This window comes from Leucoraja erinacea, chromosome 20 (genome assembly GCF_028641065.1).
Source record: "Leucoraja erinacea ecotype New England chromosome 20, Leri_hhj_1, whole genome shotgun sequence".
Taxonomy (NCBI): Eukaryota; Metazoa; Chordata; class Chondrichthyes; order Rajiformes; family Rajidae; genus Leucoraja; species Leucoraja erinaceus.
Window position 1 is genome coordinate 31,607,451 of NC_073396.1, and position 16,749 is coordinate 31,624,199.

General features: G+C 42.8%; 1 protein-coding gene across 1 annotated transcript in view; it reads right to left on the reverse strand.

Moving 5' to 3' along the window:
• stub1 (STIP1 homology and U-Box containing protein 1) overlaps positions 1–16,679 on the reverse strand; it is a 28,597-nt gene extending 11,918 nt beyond the window's left edge. The window contains exons 1-2 of the mRNA XM_055651795.1: positions 16,257–16,679; positions 702–900 (exon numbers count right to left, since the gene is read on the reverse strand). Of these exons, the coding sequence (XP_055507770.1) occupies positions 702–900; positions 16,257–16,370 (313 nt within the window). The 5' untranslated portion in view covers positions 16,371–16,679. The remainder of the gene's footprint in view (positions 1–701; positions 901–16,256) is intronic.
• Between the last annotated feature and the right edge of the window lie 70 nt (positions 16,680–16,749).

The window sequence follows — 16,749 nt, forward strand, 5'->3', positions numbered from 1 at the left end:
GAGATGGTTGATATAGAAAATGTCAAAATGGTTTATCATGGCTGTACTTCTGAAAATGACCATATGCTGTAACCATGCATAGGAATCCTACACCATATCATGTTAGAAATGCCTTCCAATGGTATGACAGTGAGAACATTTTTCACAGCCTAATTTTTACATTTTTATCATAGATGAACACAGCCAATTGGCTTTCAGCATAACTATGTTCAGATTAAGCAGTTAATCAAAAGGTCACATTAGAAATATTCACAAAAAGTAGCCAATGTGATTACAATAAAGACTAGACTTCAACAATGATCGCCTGATTAATTAAATGGATGAGCCAAACAATAACTTCTCTCTGAACTATCCAAAAGCAGGAACTTAAAAAAAAAAAAAATCAAAACTTTAAACCACTAAATTTGTGACTGGATACGTCTGCATGACATATGGACATCACTAATGCTTCCTTCATGATTGTTAGGTCTAAACATAAAGACAGCCTCCCCACTATTATGGGAGTACCTTTACCAGAGGACGGCAAGCACTCACCACCACCTTCAAGGGCAAGCTGGAATGAGTAATAATTGCTGGTCTCGCTAATAAAGTCCTCATCCCAAAAATAACTGCAATAATTGAATCCCCTCATCTTTCCTATTGACGGAGTTCTGCCCACAATTATGCATGGATTGATCATGAACAAAAGCTAGATCTCTGACCTCGATTCAGGTTGCCGATTGCTTCATCATAATTCTCCATTTCCACCAGGCACTGTCCCAGGAAGAAGTGAGCCTTAACAGATTGGCTATCTAACTCCAGGGCATGTTTACAGTCTGCCACCGCCTTGTCGAATTGTTGCATCTTCACATAGCACAGAGCACGGTTTGTGTGGTACACAGCCACAGATGGGTTACGGTTCTGAAAAACAAACCCAAGTAAATATGAGAACGCAGTAGAAACTGAATTAGTAGTGAATTAAAATGCACAATTAATCAAAAAGAATTGAGCAAAATGAAATTGTTTCTCAATTTTCTGCAAGCAGTGAGGGTAGAAGTATGAATAATAATTTTTAAAAGTCAGAGTGTAAAGAAAATGCTGCACATCACTGACCAACTAGGTCACTGATCACCTGATGTTGCAAAGCCTTTCCACCTTGCTTGTCAGATGCAGCATAATGGGAACTGTAACAATCAAAGGCTCAACACCATCCAAGCCAAAGCAGCCTGCTTGATCCACCACTCTGAACATCTATTCGCATCCAGATGGCATAACATGCACCACCTGCGAAATGCACTGTAATACCCATGTGGGCATCTCTTAAAAACAGATTTACTACCAAGAAAGTCAAGGAGACCAGGCACACAAGAAAGCCAACTCCTCCAGGTAATCCCATCCCCCCGCCCCACATATGATAGCAACCTGGAAAGAGCCAGTCTTTTCCTCATGACTGGGTTCAAATCCTGGAATTCCTCAGCCACCAGCATTGTTGCACTACCTTAACTAGAAGGACAGTGGCACACCACCACTATCTTGCCTCACAGTGATGCCGATATCCCAAACGGTGATGTATCTGCTGTAAAATCCAAGTCATGTTTATCATCATAATTTATACACTGGAATTTCCTGGAAAGTACAGTCTGGGACTACATAATGTGTTAAACATGTATTTCAAACTTTCAGCTCACCCCACTGCTCCCATTCAGTTTGCATTAAATGTAACTATGCATTGCATTTTCTTTATTATTTATAGCAGATCATCAAATATCTGTATCTACATCTGCTAAAGATAGACATAAAATGCTATAGTAACTCACTGAAGAAGGGTCGAGACCCAAAACGCCACCTATTCCTTCTCCTCAGAGATGCCACCTGGCCTGCTGAGTTACTCCAGTATTTTGTGTCTATCTTTGGTTTAAACCAGCATCTGCAGTTCCTTCATACACTCCGCATGTCCTAACATTGTCATCCTTTATTTCCAATGCTACAACAAATAGTTTTTATAAAATATGCAAAAACATTCCATAACCCTTTACAGGACCTATCTTAGTTTTAGTTTCAGATTTAGAGAGAGTGTGGAAACAGACCCTCCAGCCATCAAGCTGCACCAACCAGCGATCTCCGTACACTATCCTACACACTAGGGACAATTCACAATTTTTACTGAAGCAAATTAACCTACAAACCTGTACGTCTTGGGTGTGGGAGAAAACTGGAGCACCCAGAGAAAACACAAGTGCTCACGAGACAGCACCCGTAGTTAGGATCAAACTCATGTCTCTCGCACTGTAACTCCACAGGGCCTGTCCCACTTGGGCGACATTTTCGGCGACAGCCTGAAACGATGTTGTGGTGGGGTGGTCGGGGCATGACGCGCAGTGATGCCTGTAGTGACTTGCGGTGTCTCCCTGTCGCCCCTGGATTTTGGAATGTTCAAAATCTTCAGGCAACATCTGGGTGTCTTATGTCATGTGCCCTGTCACACGCTGACGTATGCTGTCCTGCGGGTGACGGCCAGTGATGCGGGCATGTAAAGCGCCGGCTTATCCATTAAAAAGTTATTGGTCCTTAGATTTATTGTAGATAAGTTCATTTCCAATGTGATTATTATACTTCAGTGTAACCTTCGTGTGTTGTGAAGGCGGGTGACGCAAAGTGTCGCAGCTCGACGTGTCGGAGACGCGGAGTGCCGTACAACTTGACGGTTTTTAGGGCGTCAGTCACTGACGTTCACAGCCGCTGAAAAAATTGCAAAGTGGGGCTTCGCCACCTTGCTGCCCCATTAAACAAAATTAGGTACTGAACCATGAAAAGATTTTAGAGCAGTTGATCAAGTGGTGTTGAATTAAAGGATCTGCCATGATGGTATCAAATTAGGGAGCAAGCACAAGAGACCAAAAGGCCTAACACCTGCTTTTAAGATAGATTCATATGCTTGGTCAAAGAAGCAAGTTAAGGAACACATAAAAAGGGGGACCAAAATTAGAGAGTCTTGGAAAATTAGGGTCGGGAAGTAGGGATTAGAGTACTGTATGGTAATTGTGTTGGAACTAAAATAAAGATGTACAATAGCCCAGCATTGAACAGAAAAAGAGCATGGAGGATTGTAAGCACATGGTTAGATTAACCTTACATTACACTATAGTGTTTCTTTAGACTTAGTAACAATGATTGTCCAACAAACCCTGTGCAAAGTTGCTCTTAAATCCATGCAAAGTAATTCTGAGCACACCCAAATTCACCACAGATGTGCAACGCATAAGATAACATATACCATAGCCAAGATGTTTAGCATACTATTAATCACGCCAAACTTCTAACTTTTATCATACAAATCAAGTACAGAATGCGTTAAGCATAACAAATACTTGGATCACTGTGGGGTGTTTGCTAAGAATTGGTATTCATGTCTATGTATGTATGCATATGAGAAACCATTTTGGAGCTTCCTAAAACTTTTCATTAAAGGTAAAATCATGTGGCAAGCAGCTGATGTCTTAACATACACTACGCCTCATTTTTTCTCTCTTTTCTATCACCAGTAATGTTACAGGTCAGCTCAATTTATGAGCTAATTTAATGACTGAAATGTTATATTTTAGTTTGTCACATATATGAACAGTCTGCATATAAGGTGCAATGTTTGAAATAAAATGTATTTTATGTTTCATTTCCATTAGGTACATGTGGTAATTAATGACAGGCCAAACCTAATGTAGTGGTATTTAGATTAATGCAATTTGATATAGAAAATGCAATATTTATACAATTATTGTATAAATATTTTTCACAGCAAGATTCCCGTGAATACATCTACCATTGGAAAGTATGTTTTTTTTTCTTAAATCGATGTCTCTGTTCAACAGGGAATTGATGGCAACAATACTGAAACCAGTTATTACAATATTATTATAACATTATTAACGAGAGGTAGCTAATTCTAAAATACCATACAGATTAGGCCCAATCGAGTAATAAACACTCAAAATTGTAAACAGGAAACCCATTTTCAACTCGACTAATAATCATAGAAGCCCAGCTGCTCAATATATGTTTACTCAAAATGGAAAGTTGAGAAAAAATAAAAATAACTCACTAAGCTTTGCTATCATCAGTACATTATCATTTTCAGCAAGGTTAATTAAACCCTACATCTTAATGCTATTTGTTTATTAACAGGATTATGATTATTTTTAATATATAATTCAGCAGCCTGGTGGGCTAGCCAGAAAAAAACTGATGAGATACGAATCAGGCTTTTATAATGGATGATGCATTATGGTTACTCATCTGAAAACACATTCACAGAACTGAGTGACTAAGATTACTGAATGGAAAACAAAGGTAAATTTGACATTAGAAAGAGTCAATAATTTCCTATCAAATGATTATAGAAGAATGGCACATTTTAAGCAATGGACTGAGATAACAAAGGCTCAAAGCATAAAAAATAAAAATAAAATGTAAATCTGAAAGCACACTAAAGGCCCCGTCCCACTTTCCTGAGTTACTCACGAACTCTCCTGAGTTTTCCCCTTGATTCGAACTCGGGTAATGTCGGTAGCGAGTCCGTGGGAGTCAGTAGATGTTTCGTAGGGGTTCGTAATGCCAGCCGTAGGAACTCGGGGCATCAGGTAAGTCGAGATGTTTTTTCAACATTTTGAAAAATGTCCACGAGTTTAAAAAATAGCCCCGAGAGAATCTATGAACGGCTATTACCGTAATTCTCCGAGTTCGAATCAAGGGGAAAACTCAAGAGTTCGTGAGTAACTCGGGAAAGTGGGACAGGGCCTTAATATTCATCTTTCCAACATATACCAGCCATTATGTTGCGATGCTAAAAATGCTAACCACATCAATGAAACTGGTCAATGAAAGATGCAGATATTTTTGGAACTGGATCTAGATCTGAAACTACAAACAATCTGCTGGAGGAACGAAGTGCATCATGCAGCATCTGTACATGGAAAGGAGTGGTTGAAGTGATAGGTCAAAACCATGCACGAGGACCCTCCATCAGACATTTCCTTTTCCCCCACAGACACTGGCAGACCTCTTGAGTTTAGATTTAGCCCCCAGCTTTTACATGCTCCCGAGTCTTTAAATCAGTGGCTGATTATCCACAACTTTCATATCTGTGTTATTTAAAGTCAACAGGAATTTAAAAAAAATTGGATTAGTGAAAATAGACAGATGTATTGCACTGCAACTTCTATTTGATCAGATGATATCTGATGGTTTCAGGTGTAACAACCAATTGTTCAAATACACTATTCAGTAATTGAAATAATATGGCAAGTTTGGAAAGCAGGGTTCTTAAGTGCATGATAGCATCTGCAATACCAGGTCGTTATTTGTTGGATATATGTCCGTCATATATCCAACAGATTTCATCTGAATGCATTGTGTCTGCAAATCAGACGTCAAAATCACATTGATATGAGGAAATGCAGGTGCTGGTTTACAAAAAAGGACAAAGTGCTGGGGTAACTCAGCAGTTCGGGCAGTATCTCTGGAGATCATGGATAGATTACATTTTAAGTCGGGACCCTTCTTCCGGCTGATTGTGGTGCGGAGGGGTTGATAGGACAAATACTTCGACAAAGGCCAGAGTCGAAAAGGCAAAATATGTGAGACGAGGATAGATGCGTAAATTGTGAAGCCAGAAGAAGCAATATGGATGGCGAGGGAGGGGGAAAGGGAGAAACGGTTGCGAGGCTAGGTCTGACACAGGCAAGATGGTGGCAGGAAAGAAGTTAGTTACCTGAAATTGGAGAAATCAATGTTCATACCATTAGATGATATGAACATTGGATTGTAAGCTACCCATGCTAAATATGGGTGGTCACTGTGGAGCAGCGGCAGAGCTGCTGCCCTACGGCGACTGCAGCGCTGGAGACCCAGGTTCGATCCTGACTACAGGTGCTGTACCTTCTTCCTGTGACCTGCATGGGTTTTCTCCGAGATCTTTGGTTCCCCCCCCCCACCTCATTTCACCCACTTTCAACGTGATCTCACCATCGGTCACATCTTTCCATCCCCTTTCCACCAACCGCAGAGACTGCTCCCTCTGCAACTTGGCTCGCTCATCCCTCCCCATCCAAACCACCCTGGCCCCAGGTACTTTTCTCTTCAACTGCAGGAGATGTCATACCTGTCACTTGATGGCATGTTTTCCTCTAAAAAACGATTGCAGTGAAATGCGCACTTATCACTGCTACCATCAGGCAGGTTCATAAGTTATACACTTTATTTCTAATTATGTTTTATTTTTGCAGTCTTCTCTATTTTAGAATGTTATTTGTCATTGATGTGTATTTTGTTGATATGCGTTTTGGCTGTGCCTGTGACACTGCTGCAAGCATGACTTTTCATTGTACCTGTACATCACCATACTCGCGCATATGACAATAAACCTGAAGTTGAACTTGATTTCTTCACATGATCAAGTTCATGGCAGCACCAGGTGATTGCACTGTTTCATGTGGCACAGGACAGCAAGCTATCATAAAGTGACGCATTGCTTTTCTTCAAACGACACAAACTACTGACATCAGATAATCAACCAAATAAGAGCAGCTGACGTTAAACGTAGCAAACAGGCTATATTTACACGCATGACACACCACATGAATCACAAGTCTGTATTCCGGTACAGCTTCCATCCCATAGCTTCATAAACATGTTCATAAAAACATGGATGAATTAGCCGAGGAAATCTACTTATACAGAAATAATAAGGAATGAATTAAAATTTAAGGTGATGAAGTGTATTCATGGGTTTCCTCGTCTGGCATATTTTTGAAGCCAATGAAATACACAAGTAATTGACCACTGTAACCTTAAAAACAGCAGCTAGATTTCAGCTCTGCAAGCTCCCACAAATACCAACATAATAAGAAACAGATAATTCTCTTTGTATGCTATTCATGAAGGGATAAATATAGGTCAAGCCAAAAAGTGCAATGGAGCCTTTTATATCAGCCGTAGAGAAGGAAACAGCATTAGTTTGACATCTTGGCAGTAGCCAACTCTCCCAGAGTGGTTACTTAGACTTTTTTTCCCATAAACCACAGAGGAAATTGTACCTATAAACCTCTGACTCAAGGACAAGAGTATTTTCATGGCTCACAAGTTTCTTAAAGAACTTGCACTTTTTAAACAGTGGAAAATAACATCCTTCCCTAATTACTGACAAGGCTATCCTAGAGCTTTATTGTTCCGGTGATGATAATTATGGAGGAAATGACATTATGCATTGCAGGGCAGATCCATTGCAAATAATTCAAAGACTGGGGGTGAGGCTGGTAAAGCATTATAGCAGCCCTATGTTTCTCCTAAGATGAGAGCAGGAAACCAATGAGGATTTCCATACCAAAATGAAAAAAAAAAATTGAAAACAAAATAAACCAAGGCAGTTTCAAGCATTGGACCATTGCCTATATTCTCTCCAGACTTGTTTACTTTCAATCTTTAGGACTGCAGAGAGCAGCAGCCGACCACTCTGCTCTCAGGTCCCTCTGTTGCAACCACAGTTTGTCAGCATGTTAACCAAATGTACCTTGATTCTGTTGACTTTAGGACATATGTCTAACAAAAATCCAAGTACAGGTGCACAACCTTTTATCCGAAATTCCAAATAACGAAAAGCTCCGAATAGCGGACATTTTTTCGGTCCTTGAAGAAAGGTCCATGAAGACGTTCACCAAGGGCGGCCCGCAGAGGTGACAGCGGAACCTCCGGTCGGTCCTCGAAGAAAGGGGAACTAAATCCCCATTCACAAAAGAGAAGGTGAGGGTATATTGCGCGGGAGGGTTAATAATTGACAATCTGCTGCTGCCTGCCTGCTGAGTTAAAAAGTTCCCACGGTAGACTCACGATACACAGTCTATCGTGAGTCTTGCATGGGAACTTTTTAAACTCAGCGGTCAGGCAGCAGCAGATTGTCGCTCCCTTCAGTTTCACCCCACCTACACCCCTCTGCTTCCCGACTATGTGTGTGACCCCTTCCCTCCCCTCTCCAGCTCCCCGCCCATTGCACCGGCGCGGGGGCTTTGCACTGTCTTCACGTCGGCGATGCCAGCAGGTCAGTGTCAGTCACCGGAGACGTCAGGACCAACGGGGCATCGACCCCCAGGCCCACTGCAAGCACGGAGATCCCAGAGACCCACAGCCAGCAGCAGCCCAGCCCCGTTCCAACTACAGAGGACAGAAGCTGAAGGTGTGCAAGGTACGTCTTGTTCTAGGGGTTGCGGATGAGGGGGCGCAGCTCGGGCTGTGACGTCTCCGGCCACCCCCCTGTACAGGAGCTGAGACTGGGAGCTGTACCGCCCTTGCAGGAGAGTGGGGTTGTTTGCAGTTGCAGAGGGTGGGGGCAAGGGCGGTACAGTTCCCAGTCTCAGCTCCTTTCCAGGGGGGTGGCCGGAGACGTCAGGACCAACGGGACACCGACTGCAAGCACGGAGATCCCAGAGACTCACAGCCAGCAGCAACTCTAGCCCAGCCCTGCTCCAACTCCAGAGGAACCCGGGTTGCGGATGAGGGGACGCAGCTTGGGCTGTGGGCGAACTGCCACTTGTCGCTGTAGCGGCCCATCGGGGAGCGGGTTCCTGTTGGTCCTGACGTCTCCGGCCACCCCCCTGGACAGGAGCTGAGAGATGTCAGGACCACCAGAAGCCGCTCCCCGATGGGCCGCTACGGCGACAAGTGGCAGTTCGCCCACGGCCCGAGCTGCGCCCCCTCATCGGGACACCGACCCCCAGGCCCACTGCAAGCACGGAGATCCCAGATCAGCAACTCCAGCACAGCCCCGCTCCAACTCCAGAGGAACACGTAGGGGCAGAAGCTGATGGTGTGCAAGGTACGTCTTGTTCTTGGGGTGGCGCAACTCGGGCTGTGGGCAAACAGCCACTTGTCGCCATAGCGGCGCATCGGGGAGCGGATTCCTCTGGAGTTGGAGGGACAGGGAGACACAGCGGCTTTTGAGAATGGTGGGCAATCACTTCCAAAGTTCTGCCCACACAGTCAGTACACCTCTCCTACACTTGTCTCCCGCACTAAGATCATCTCGCAGAGAATGATCCCAGCCTAACCCTCCCTATTCTCTCCTATTCTGCAAGAACAAACTACATTGAAGACTCAAACTCGCAATCGAGTAACTGCCGGGATCGAGGCGCAAACTCGCGATCTTGCGGATATTGTATTGTATTGGTAACTGCCGGGATCGAGGCGCAAACTCGCGATCTTGCGGATATGAGCCGAGCACTCTACAACCGAGCCCGCCGTTAAAATCTACGCTAAAAATCTGCCATTATTACGAAAGCCGAAAAATTCAGAATTACGAAAAGTGTCTGGTCCCAAGGCTTTCGGATAAAAGGTTGTACACCTGTAACATATTTAGAGGCACGCATATTTCATCCAAATGGGTTAAATTAAATAAATGCAGAAATGTTGCATCCTTGTCTTCATTGGGATTGACACATTTTGTACAATACACATTAGGTTATTGGAACTTATTCCTATTCTCAAAGTATAAAGGTTAATATCATGCATCTCAATATTGCCATTTGAAGCAACGGTTACTGGTGATATAGGTATTAGCTCAAAGGTAATGTACCCAGGACAAGTTTTGCAAATCCTGGTAATGTGGCCAACGATTTGACATCAGGAAGGTGAGCAATCTGGGAAATATTCTAACTGGACCGATTTGCAGTAAATGTTAAGGTAATATTCTCATTATCATTTTTAAACCTCTCCCTCTAGATTTGCTCATAAACTAGTTGGACATCAGCATTGACAAAAATGTTGATCGTGTATTTGCAATTTAAACTTCATTACTAACAGCGTCTTTCTGGTCTAAATATTAAGACAATAAGTAATGTTTTGCCTGCATGCAGCCTTACCGATCTCCTGCAACAGGGACACTCTCTCCGCTTCAGTTCCTTCCTGACCTGCCGATTTCAAAAAATAATTGATATTTATAGTGCTAGTGAGCCTAGGAGAATGCAGCTTAGGTTGGCTCCGTTACCAACATTTCACGCACTGTTCGGGAGTACTGACGGCACTCTCTAAGGAAGAAGACCTCTTCATCACATCTGGATTATTATACATGAAGTTGTCACCGAATGACAATTTAATATTTCAGTTCATTAAATGGAATAAAATATGTAAAACTACAGTAGAAATTCAGATGTCGCTCATAGAGCAGGTTAAATTGGAGCAGAATTAGCGAGATAAAAAACGCTGTTGGTTCATATCAAACAGTATGACTCCGAGGAGATCCCATACCTTGGGGTACGGACCCCAATAAACAAATTAATGAGACGCAATGATACTAACCAAAATAAACTTTGAATACAAGACTTTTAAAAAATTATTAAAATTTGGTTTGTCATTTCTCTGTGTGGTATGTTAGAAGACTTAAGTTGGTAATTAAGAATAGCATACTAAAAGAATGTAAATAGACCAAGTCTTAAGGAATTGTATGGACATCTAATTTAGGTTAGTGTAAGGAAAATGAGTACACTTTATTAACGAGTCTTGCGCAAACGGTTCAGTTGTCCAATTCAGTAAAGCTATAGCACACAGAAAGCAAAAAGGAATACAATAAAAAATACAATGTTCTAGAGTAACTCAGCGGGTCAGGCACCATTTCTGGAGAACATGGATACATGATGTTTTGGGTCGGGACCTTTCCTTGTCCTTAAGCAAAATGGAGAGTTGGAACGTGGAAACAGTGAAGTGATGTTTCAGAATGGTGTCTTGCCTGAAACCTTTCCTGCAAACTACAATCAGGTTTGTACATGACAATCTTGGAGCAGGTACACTGCAAATTTACCAGAATCAAAACAAGAGTAAAATTATGAGGAATGGCTGCACTCCTTGTGAATTCATTCCTTTTAATTTTGAAGTCTGAGAGGTGAACCTCAAAAGCAGAAATGGTATCACATTCATATATACTGATAAACTTAATCCACAAGCTTCTATGAAGCATTATAACTCGTCTCATTATACCATCAATGCCGCTAATCCAGAGCCCAACATCTTAATCAGACCCAGTGAACATCTTAATCAGACCCATTGTCAAGGTAGGAGCAACATTTAAATAACTGTTCAAATTAGAAGCTATCACTGTAACGTGATAGTGTATACACAACAAAGGGAAGAAATAAAGAAAGACAGGGCATCAGAGGGTCTGAAAACAAAACCTAATGAGGAATTGGAGAAGATAAAACTGCATTTAAAGCAATCATTAAATGTATTGTTATTACATCTGTCCCAATTATGAAATTATTAGCTATTATATTTAAAAGAGGCAGTGATTGCATCAAAAATGTATTGCTAACGAGGTAAACACTTAGTAGTTGTAGTAACAAATATGCAACAATGATTAATTTAAGCTCAAAACATTTGACATGAATGTGATGGCACTTTGCTGCATGAATAGAAAACTTTCAAACTATATCTATAGTTTTAGTTTTCTGCAAACTACCGACTCACAGAATTACTGAATGGTTACAGCAATCAACAAAGCCATTTGGTCCATGAAATCCAAACCAGCTACAGGTCCACAACCGATTTTCTAGCACCTTTGGTTCCAGAAATGTGCTAGATTATCCTTTTTACCAAATCCACAGAGGTGATGGCCTCCGAGAATAGTCCAACAGTACCGGAACGGCCCACAAAGGCAGCCTTGGAAGTCAACTGAGGGAACGCATCTGCTGCTGGCTCCGACCGGGCCGCAGTTGCAGAGCCCCTGCCGCAGGGGACAAATTCCACCCGTCCATCGGCAAGGAAGTCCCAATGATGTCGAGATCGGACGTCTTACCCGACCTGGGAGCCACATTTTCGAAGGGATTTCAAGTGCGCTCGTGATTTTGTCCGGATTAAAGGAGGCGCAGGACCATCAGTTACTGGCAAATCGGTGGTGGAACCACACTCCCACCCTCTCCTGCAGATTCTTTCCTTTCAGATGTTTATCCAGCTTCGTTTTCAATGTTGAAATTGAATACGTGTTCATTACTACTATCTCCAACAATGCACTCCAGACCCTGCGTTCTCGTGTTAGTTTTGGTTCTTTGACCAATCATCCTCATTATAATTCTCCTGATCCTTGACCCTGCTGCAGTTCCCTTTGTCTGTACCTTTACGGTTGTAAATTTCAGGGAGAATTGGGTGATTTACACATGAGTACTTTTGTTTCATGCTCATCATAATCAATTTATACAAAACATAACTATTACACAGAATGGCTTTAATCTGATTGGATTTAGAATTAAAAACAAGACCAACATCCAAAGGTGAAGTTCCATACATAATGAGCAGCATTATACAGAAAGAATTGAATTTTGTCAACAAAGGTACAATTATGTGACAAATTCTAAAGCTTTGAATCCGATTTGCAGCAAAATGTTAATACTATGCATCTTACGACAGGGAATCAATTGGGCTTTGTAACAGGTGCTAATAAGGCAGCAGAGTAGAGCTGCTGCCTCACTCCTCCAGCAACCTGGATCTCTGATGCCACCCGTTTGCATTTTGTACATTCTCCCTGTGACCACATGGGCTGCTACCAGGTGGTGCTCTGGTTCCCCCATATATTGCAAAGACATATTCTGTTGTAGCTCTAATCAGCTATTGCAACTTACCCCATAATAGTCAGGTGATCGTTCTGATCTGGGGGCGTCAATATAAATGTGGGCAGAACAAAGTGGGATTATAGTAATGGGCTGGTGAAAATTTGGTTGGATGCAAGGCCTATTTTTGTATTGTGCTATTCCACAACTTCATGAGTTCATAAGACATAGGAGCAGATTTAGGCCATTCGGCCCATCAAGTCTACTCCACCATTCAATTATGGCTGATCTATATTTCCCTCCCAACCCCATCCTCCTTTAACCCTTGACATTCTTACTGTCAAGAAGCTGTCAATCTCCACTTTAGAAATACCCAAAGACTTGGTCTCCACATCCGTCTGTGACCATCAATTTCGCAGATTCCTCTGGCTAAAAAAAAAAATTCCACTCCTTTAGAAACATAGAAATTAGGTCAGGATTATCGAGCCTGACCGCCATTATATTTCCCTCCCATCCCCCATCCTCCTTTAACCCTTGACACAAGGGCCACATCTAACTCCCTCTGTCAAGATGAGCTGGTCAATCTACACTGTGGCAGAGAGTTCCAGAGAACTCTCTGTGTGAAAAAAGTTCTTCTCATCTCGGTTTTAAAGGATTTCCCCTTTATCCTTAAGCTGTGACCCCTTGTCCTGGACTTCCCTAACATCGGGAACAATTCCACATCTAGCCTGTCCAACCCCTAAGAAAAAAAAATCCCCTCTCACCTCATTCCGCTTTCTAAAGGTATGTTCTTTTATTCTGAGGCTGTGCCCTCTGGTCCTAGACTCTTCCACTGGTGGAAACATCCTCTCCACATTCACTCTATCCAGACCTTTCATTATTTAGTAAGGTTCAAAGTGATCTCCACATCTTTTTCAAATGCAGTAAGTACAGGCCTTGAGCCGTCAAACACTCATCATATGTTAACTCAATCATCCCCAAGATAATTCTCGTAAACCTTTTCTGGACCCTCTCCAACAACAGCATATCCTTCCTCAGATATGCGGCCCAAAACTGCTCACAATACTTCATATGCAGTCTGACCAGTGCCTTATAAAGCCTCAGCATTACATCCCTGCTTTTATATTCTAGTCCTCTCAAAATGAATTTGATTGTATTGCAATTTCCTTCCTTACTACTGATTCAACCTGCACATTTACTTTTTGGGAATCGTGCACCAGCACTCCCAAGTCCCTTTGCACCTCTGATTTCAGAACCACAGATCTTAAGTTTCTCCAGTCAATCCACAAATTTTGTTTGCTATTTCTCCAAAGCTATTACATATTTCCTCAAAAATAGTACCCAGAACCAGACAATATTCAAGTTGCAGCCAAACCAGTGTTTTAATCAAAGGACTTTCTTGCACATACTCTGTGTCCCTATTTATAAAGCCCAGAATGCCATTTTCTTAATCTGACCTGTCATCTTCAATGAATCCAACTTCACTCTGTTCTTGTACACCTTTTAGAAATATGTCTCCAACTTCAGTGAGAGAGAATGTTGAAAACAGTGACCATAACTTTGCAAGTTTTCAGACGGTTAAGGATAAGAATAAGACTGGTCCTTGGGTGAGGCAGTTCCAAATTGGGGGGCACGGTATCAGGCAAGGGCTCTGGTGAATATATTTTGAAAGGATATTATTAGGCAACTCCACTGTTAACATGTGGAAATTATTTAAGGGTTAGCTGGTCAGAATTCAGGACCAACGTGTTTCTGTGAGAAAGACAAGGAAGGCAGAGTTCAGGAACCCTGGATGATGTGAGATGTTAGAATTTTAGTCAACAAGAAAGTATTTGTAAAGTGTAAGAAGCTGAAATACCACCTAGGCATACATTGAAAATATGATGTTTAAAGAGAAGGTAGAATCACTCAAGAACAAAGGAGGGAAATTATGTCTGCAACTGGCAGAAGTGGGATAGCTACCAAATGAGTACTTATTGGTATTCATGATGGAGAAGGGCGAGTATTGAGATCAGGGAGATTTTTGCTGAAACTCCAGGGTCTTTTGAAGAACATTAACATGGATAAGGCCCCAGGGCCTGTTAGGACCTATCCCAGGTGATTGAGAGGCAAGAGAGGAGATTGTTGGGGCTTTGACAATTATTTTAATTTCCTCTTTAGCCACTGGCAATGTTCTGAAGGACTGGAGAAGCCAATGTTGCTGCTGTGATTAAGAAGTGATATGGAGGCAGGCCAAGAAATTATAAGCTGGTGAGCCTCACATCAGAGGTAGTGAAACCACTGGAGATGATTCTTATGGATAAGATTTTACTCACATCTGTTTGGGATAGTCAGCATAGCTTTGTGCAGGGGAGCTTAAACTTGAGTTTTTATTTGAAGAGTTGACGACAGTATCACATGGATGTTGTCTACATCAACTTTATAAGACATGATCGCTCATTGTAGGCTGATCCAGAAGATTACGTTGCATGGCATCCACAGAGGCTTGGATGATTGGATTCAAAATTAGCTTGAGAAAGTGGTTAGGCATGTTTTTCCAGACTGGAGGTCTATGAGCAGCAGTGTTCCACAGTGACCAATATTGGGACCCCATAAATTTCATGACTTGGACAAACATTTGGGAAAAAATAGATAGATGGGCTAATTAGCAAATTTGCAGATTACATGAAAATTGACAGAGTTGTGGATAGTGGGAAAGGTCGTCAAACGATACATCAGGATAAGGATCCGGTAAAAATATAAATAAAGAAATATCCATATCAAATGCCACCTGTCAAATGGGAGGTATTGCACTTTGGGAGGTCAAATGCAAGAGGAAACTGCACAGTAAATGGCAGAACTCTTAGGAGCATTGATGTAGAGGGATCCTCAGATGCAAGTCCATTGCTCCCCAAAAGTGGCATCACGAGTAGATAGGGTGGTAACAAAGGTGTGTATCAGTTTAAAGATCTGTGGGGCAAGTTGTCATAAGATCATATACTGGGCGCAGAATTAGGCCATTCGACCCATCAAGTCCACTCCACCATTCAATCGTGGCTGATCTATCTCTCCCTCCTATCCCCAGTGTCCTGCCATTCCTCCATAATCCCTGACACCAGTACTAATCAAGAAGTTGTTTTGTGTGGGAGCTGGCTGGAACGTACTGCCAGGGGCAGCGGATACAATAGTAGCACTTGGGAGACATTTAGGCACACACATAATCAGACCGGTTTGGAGAGTTATAAGTCCTACAAACAGCATGGAAATCATATTGCACTTTGATCTTCAGAAACATGCAATTTCTATCATGAGCTTTACCATTATGCCACAAGTTCAAAACATCGTAAGATTGTCATTAGGTTTCGAGCAGAAGTATTCAATTGCTATTACAATATATAGTTTATATATTTATGTCACCATAATAAATGTAATCTGGCTGACATGGCAGCAACTTTGAATACGGCAGCAGAATAAACCACTGAAAATTGTGACATGGTAATGCTGAGCAAGTCACATGAAATGTTGCATTTTTATTCTAGTCATTAAATAGCCATAGCCAGGATTGACAAAGCACAGTGAATTTAACAGGGTGCAGGCGTTTCCGGTGCTTGCTATGTTTTTTATTGGAAAGTTTATGTTGAACTGAGTCTGCATTTTGCCATTTTGCCGTCTCGCCATCCCGTCCGTCCCGGCACCAGCACCAGCCCCAGCCCAGATACTCACTATGGCCTTGCTGTAGGAGGCCGCGGCTTCTGGATACTTTCTACTGAGGAAGAGGCGGTTCCCTTGTTCCTTCAGCTCTTGGGCAGTCAGGCTCTTCTCGGGGCTCCCAGACATGCTGCTGCTGCCGATCCCCAGTGGCTCCACCGCACTGGCGCAGAGGCAGGAGCAGGCCGGCGCCCTGCAGCAGCCGGCGGACACTCCGACACTGTGCCGCGGGCCCAGGCCAAAGCTCGGGCCTGCCTGCTCGCTTCAGCAAGGCGCGCCCCTGGTGATCGGTTGGCTCCGGTTACCGGGGAGAGGGGGAGAGGAGGCGGGGGATGGCGGGACGATGGCGGCCCGGGGCCGGGCTGGGGTTGGGGATCGGGATCGGAGGCAGCGAGCGCTGTTTGTGTACAGGACGCACGTAAGCAGCGGCGCCCGCTGACGTCATCCATCGCGCCCCACTTGTGACGTCTTTCAGGCGGCGACGTTTGATCCACCTGTCCGAAGTCAG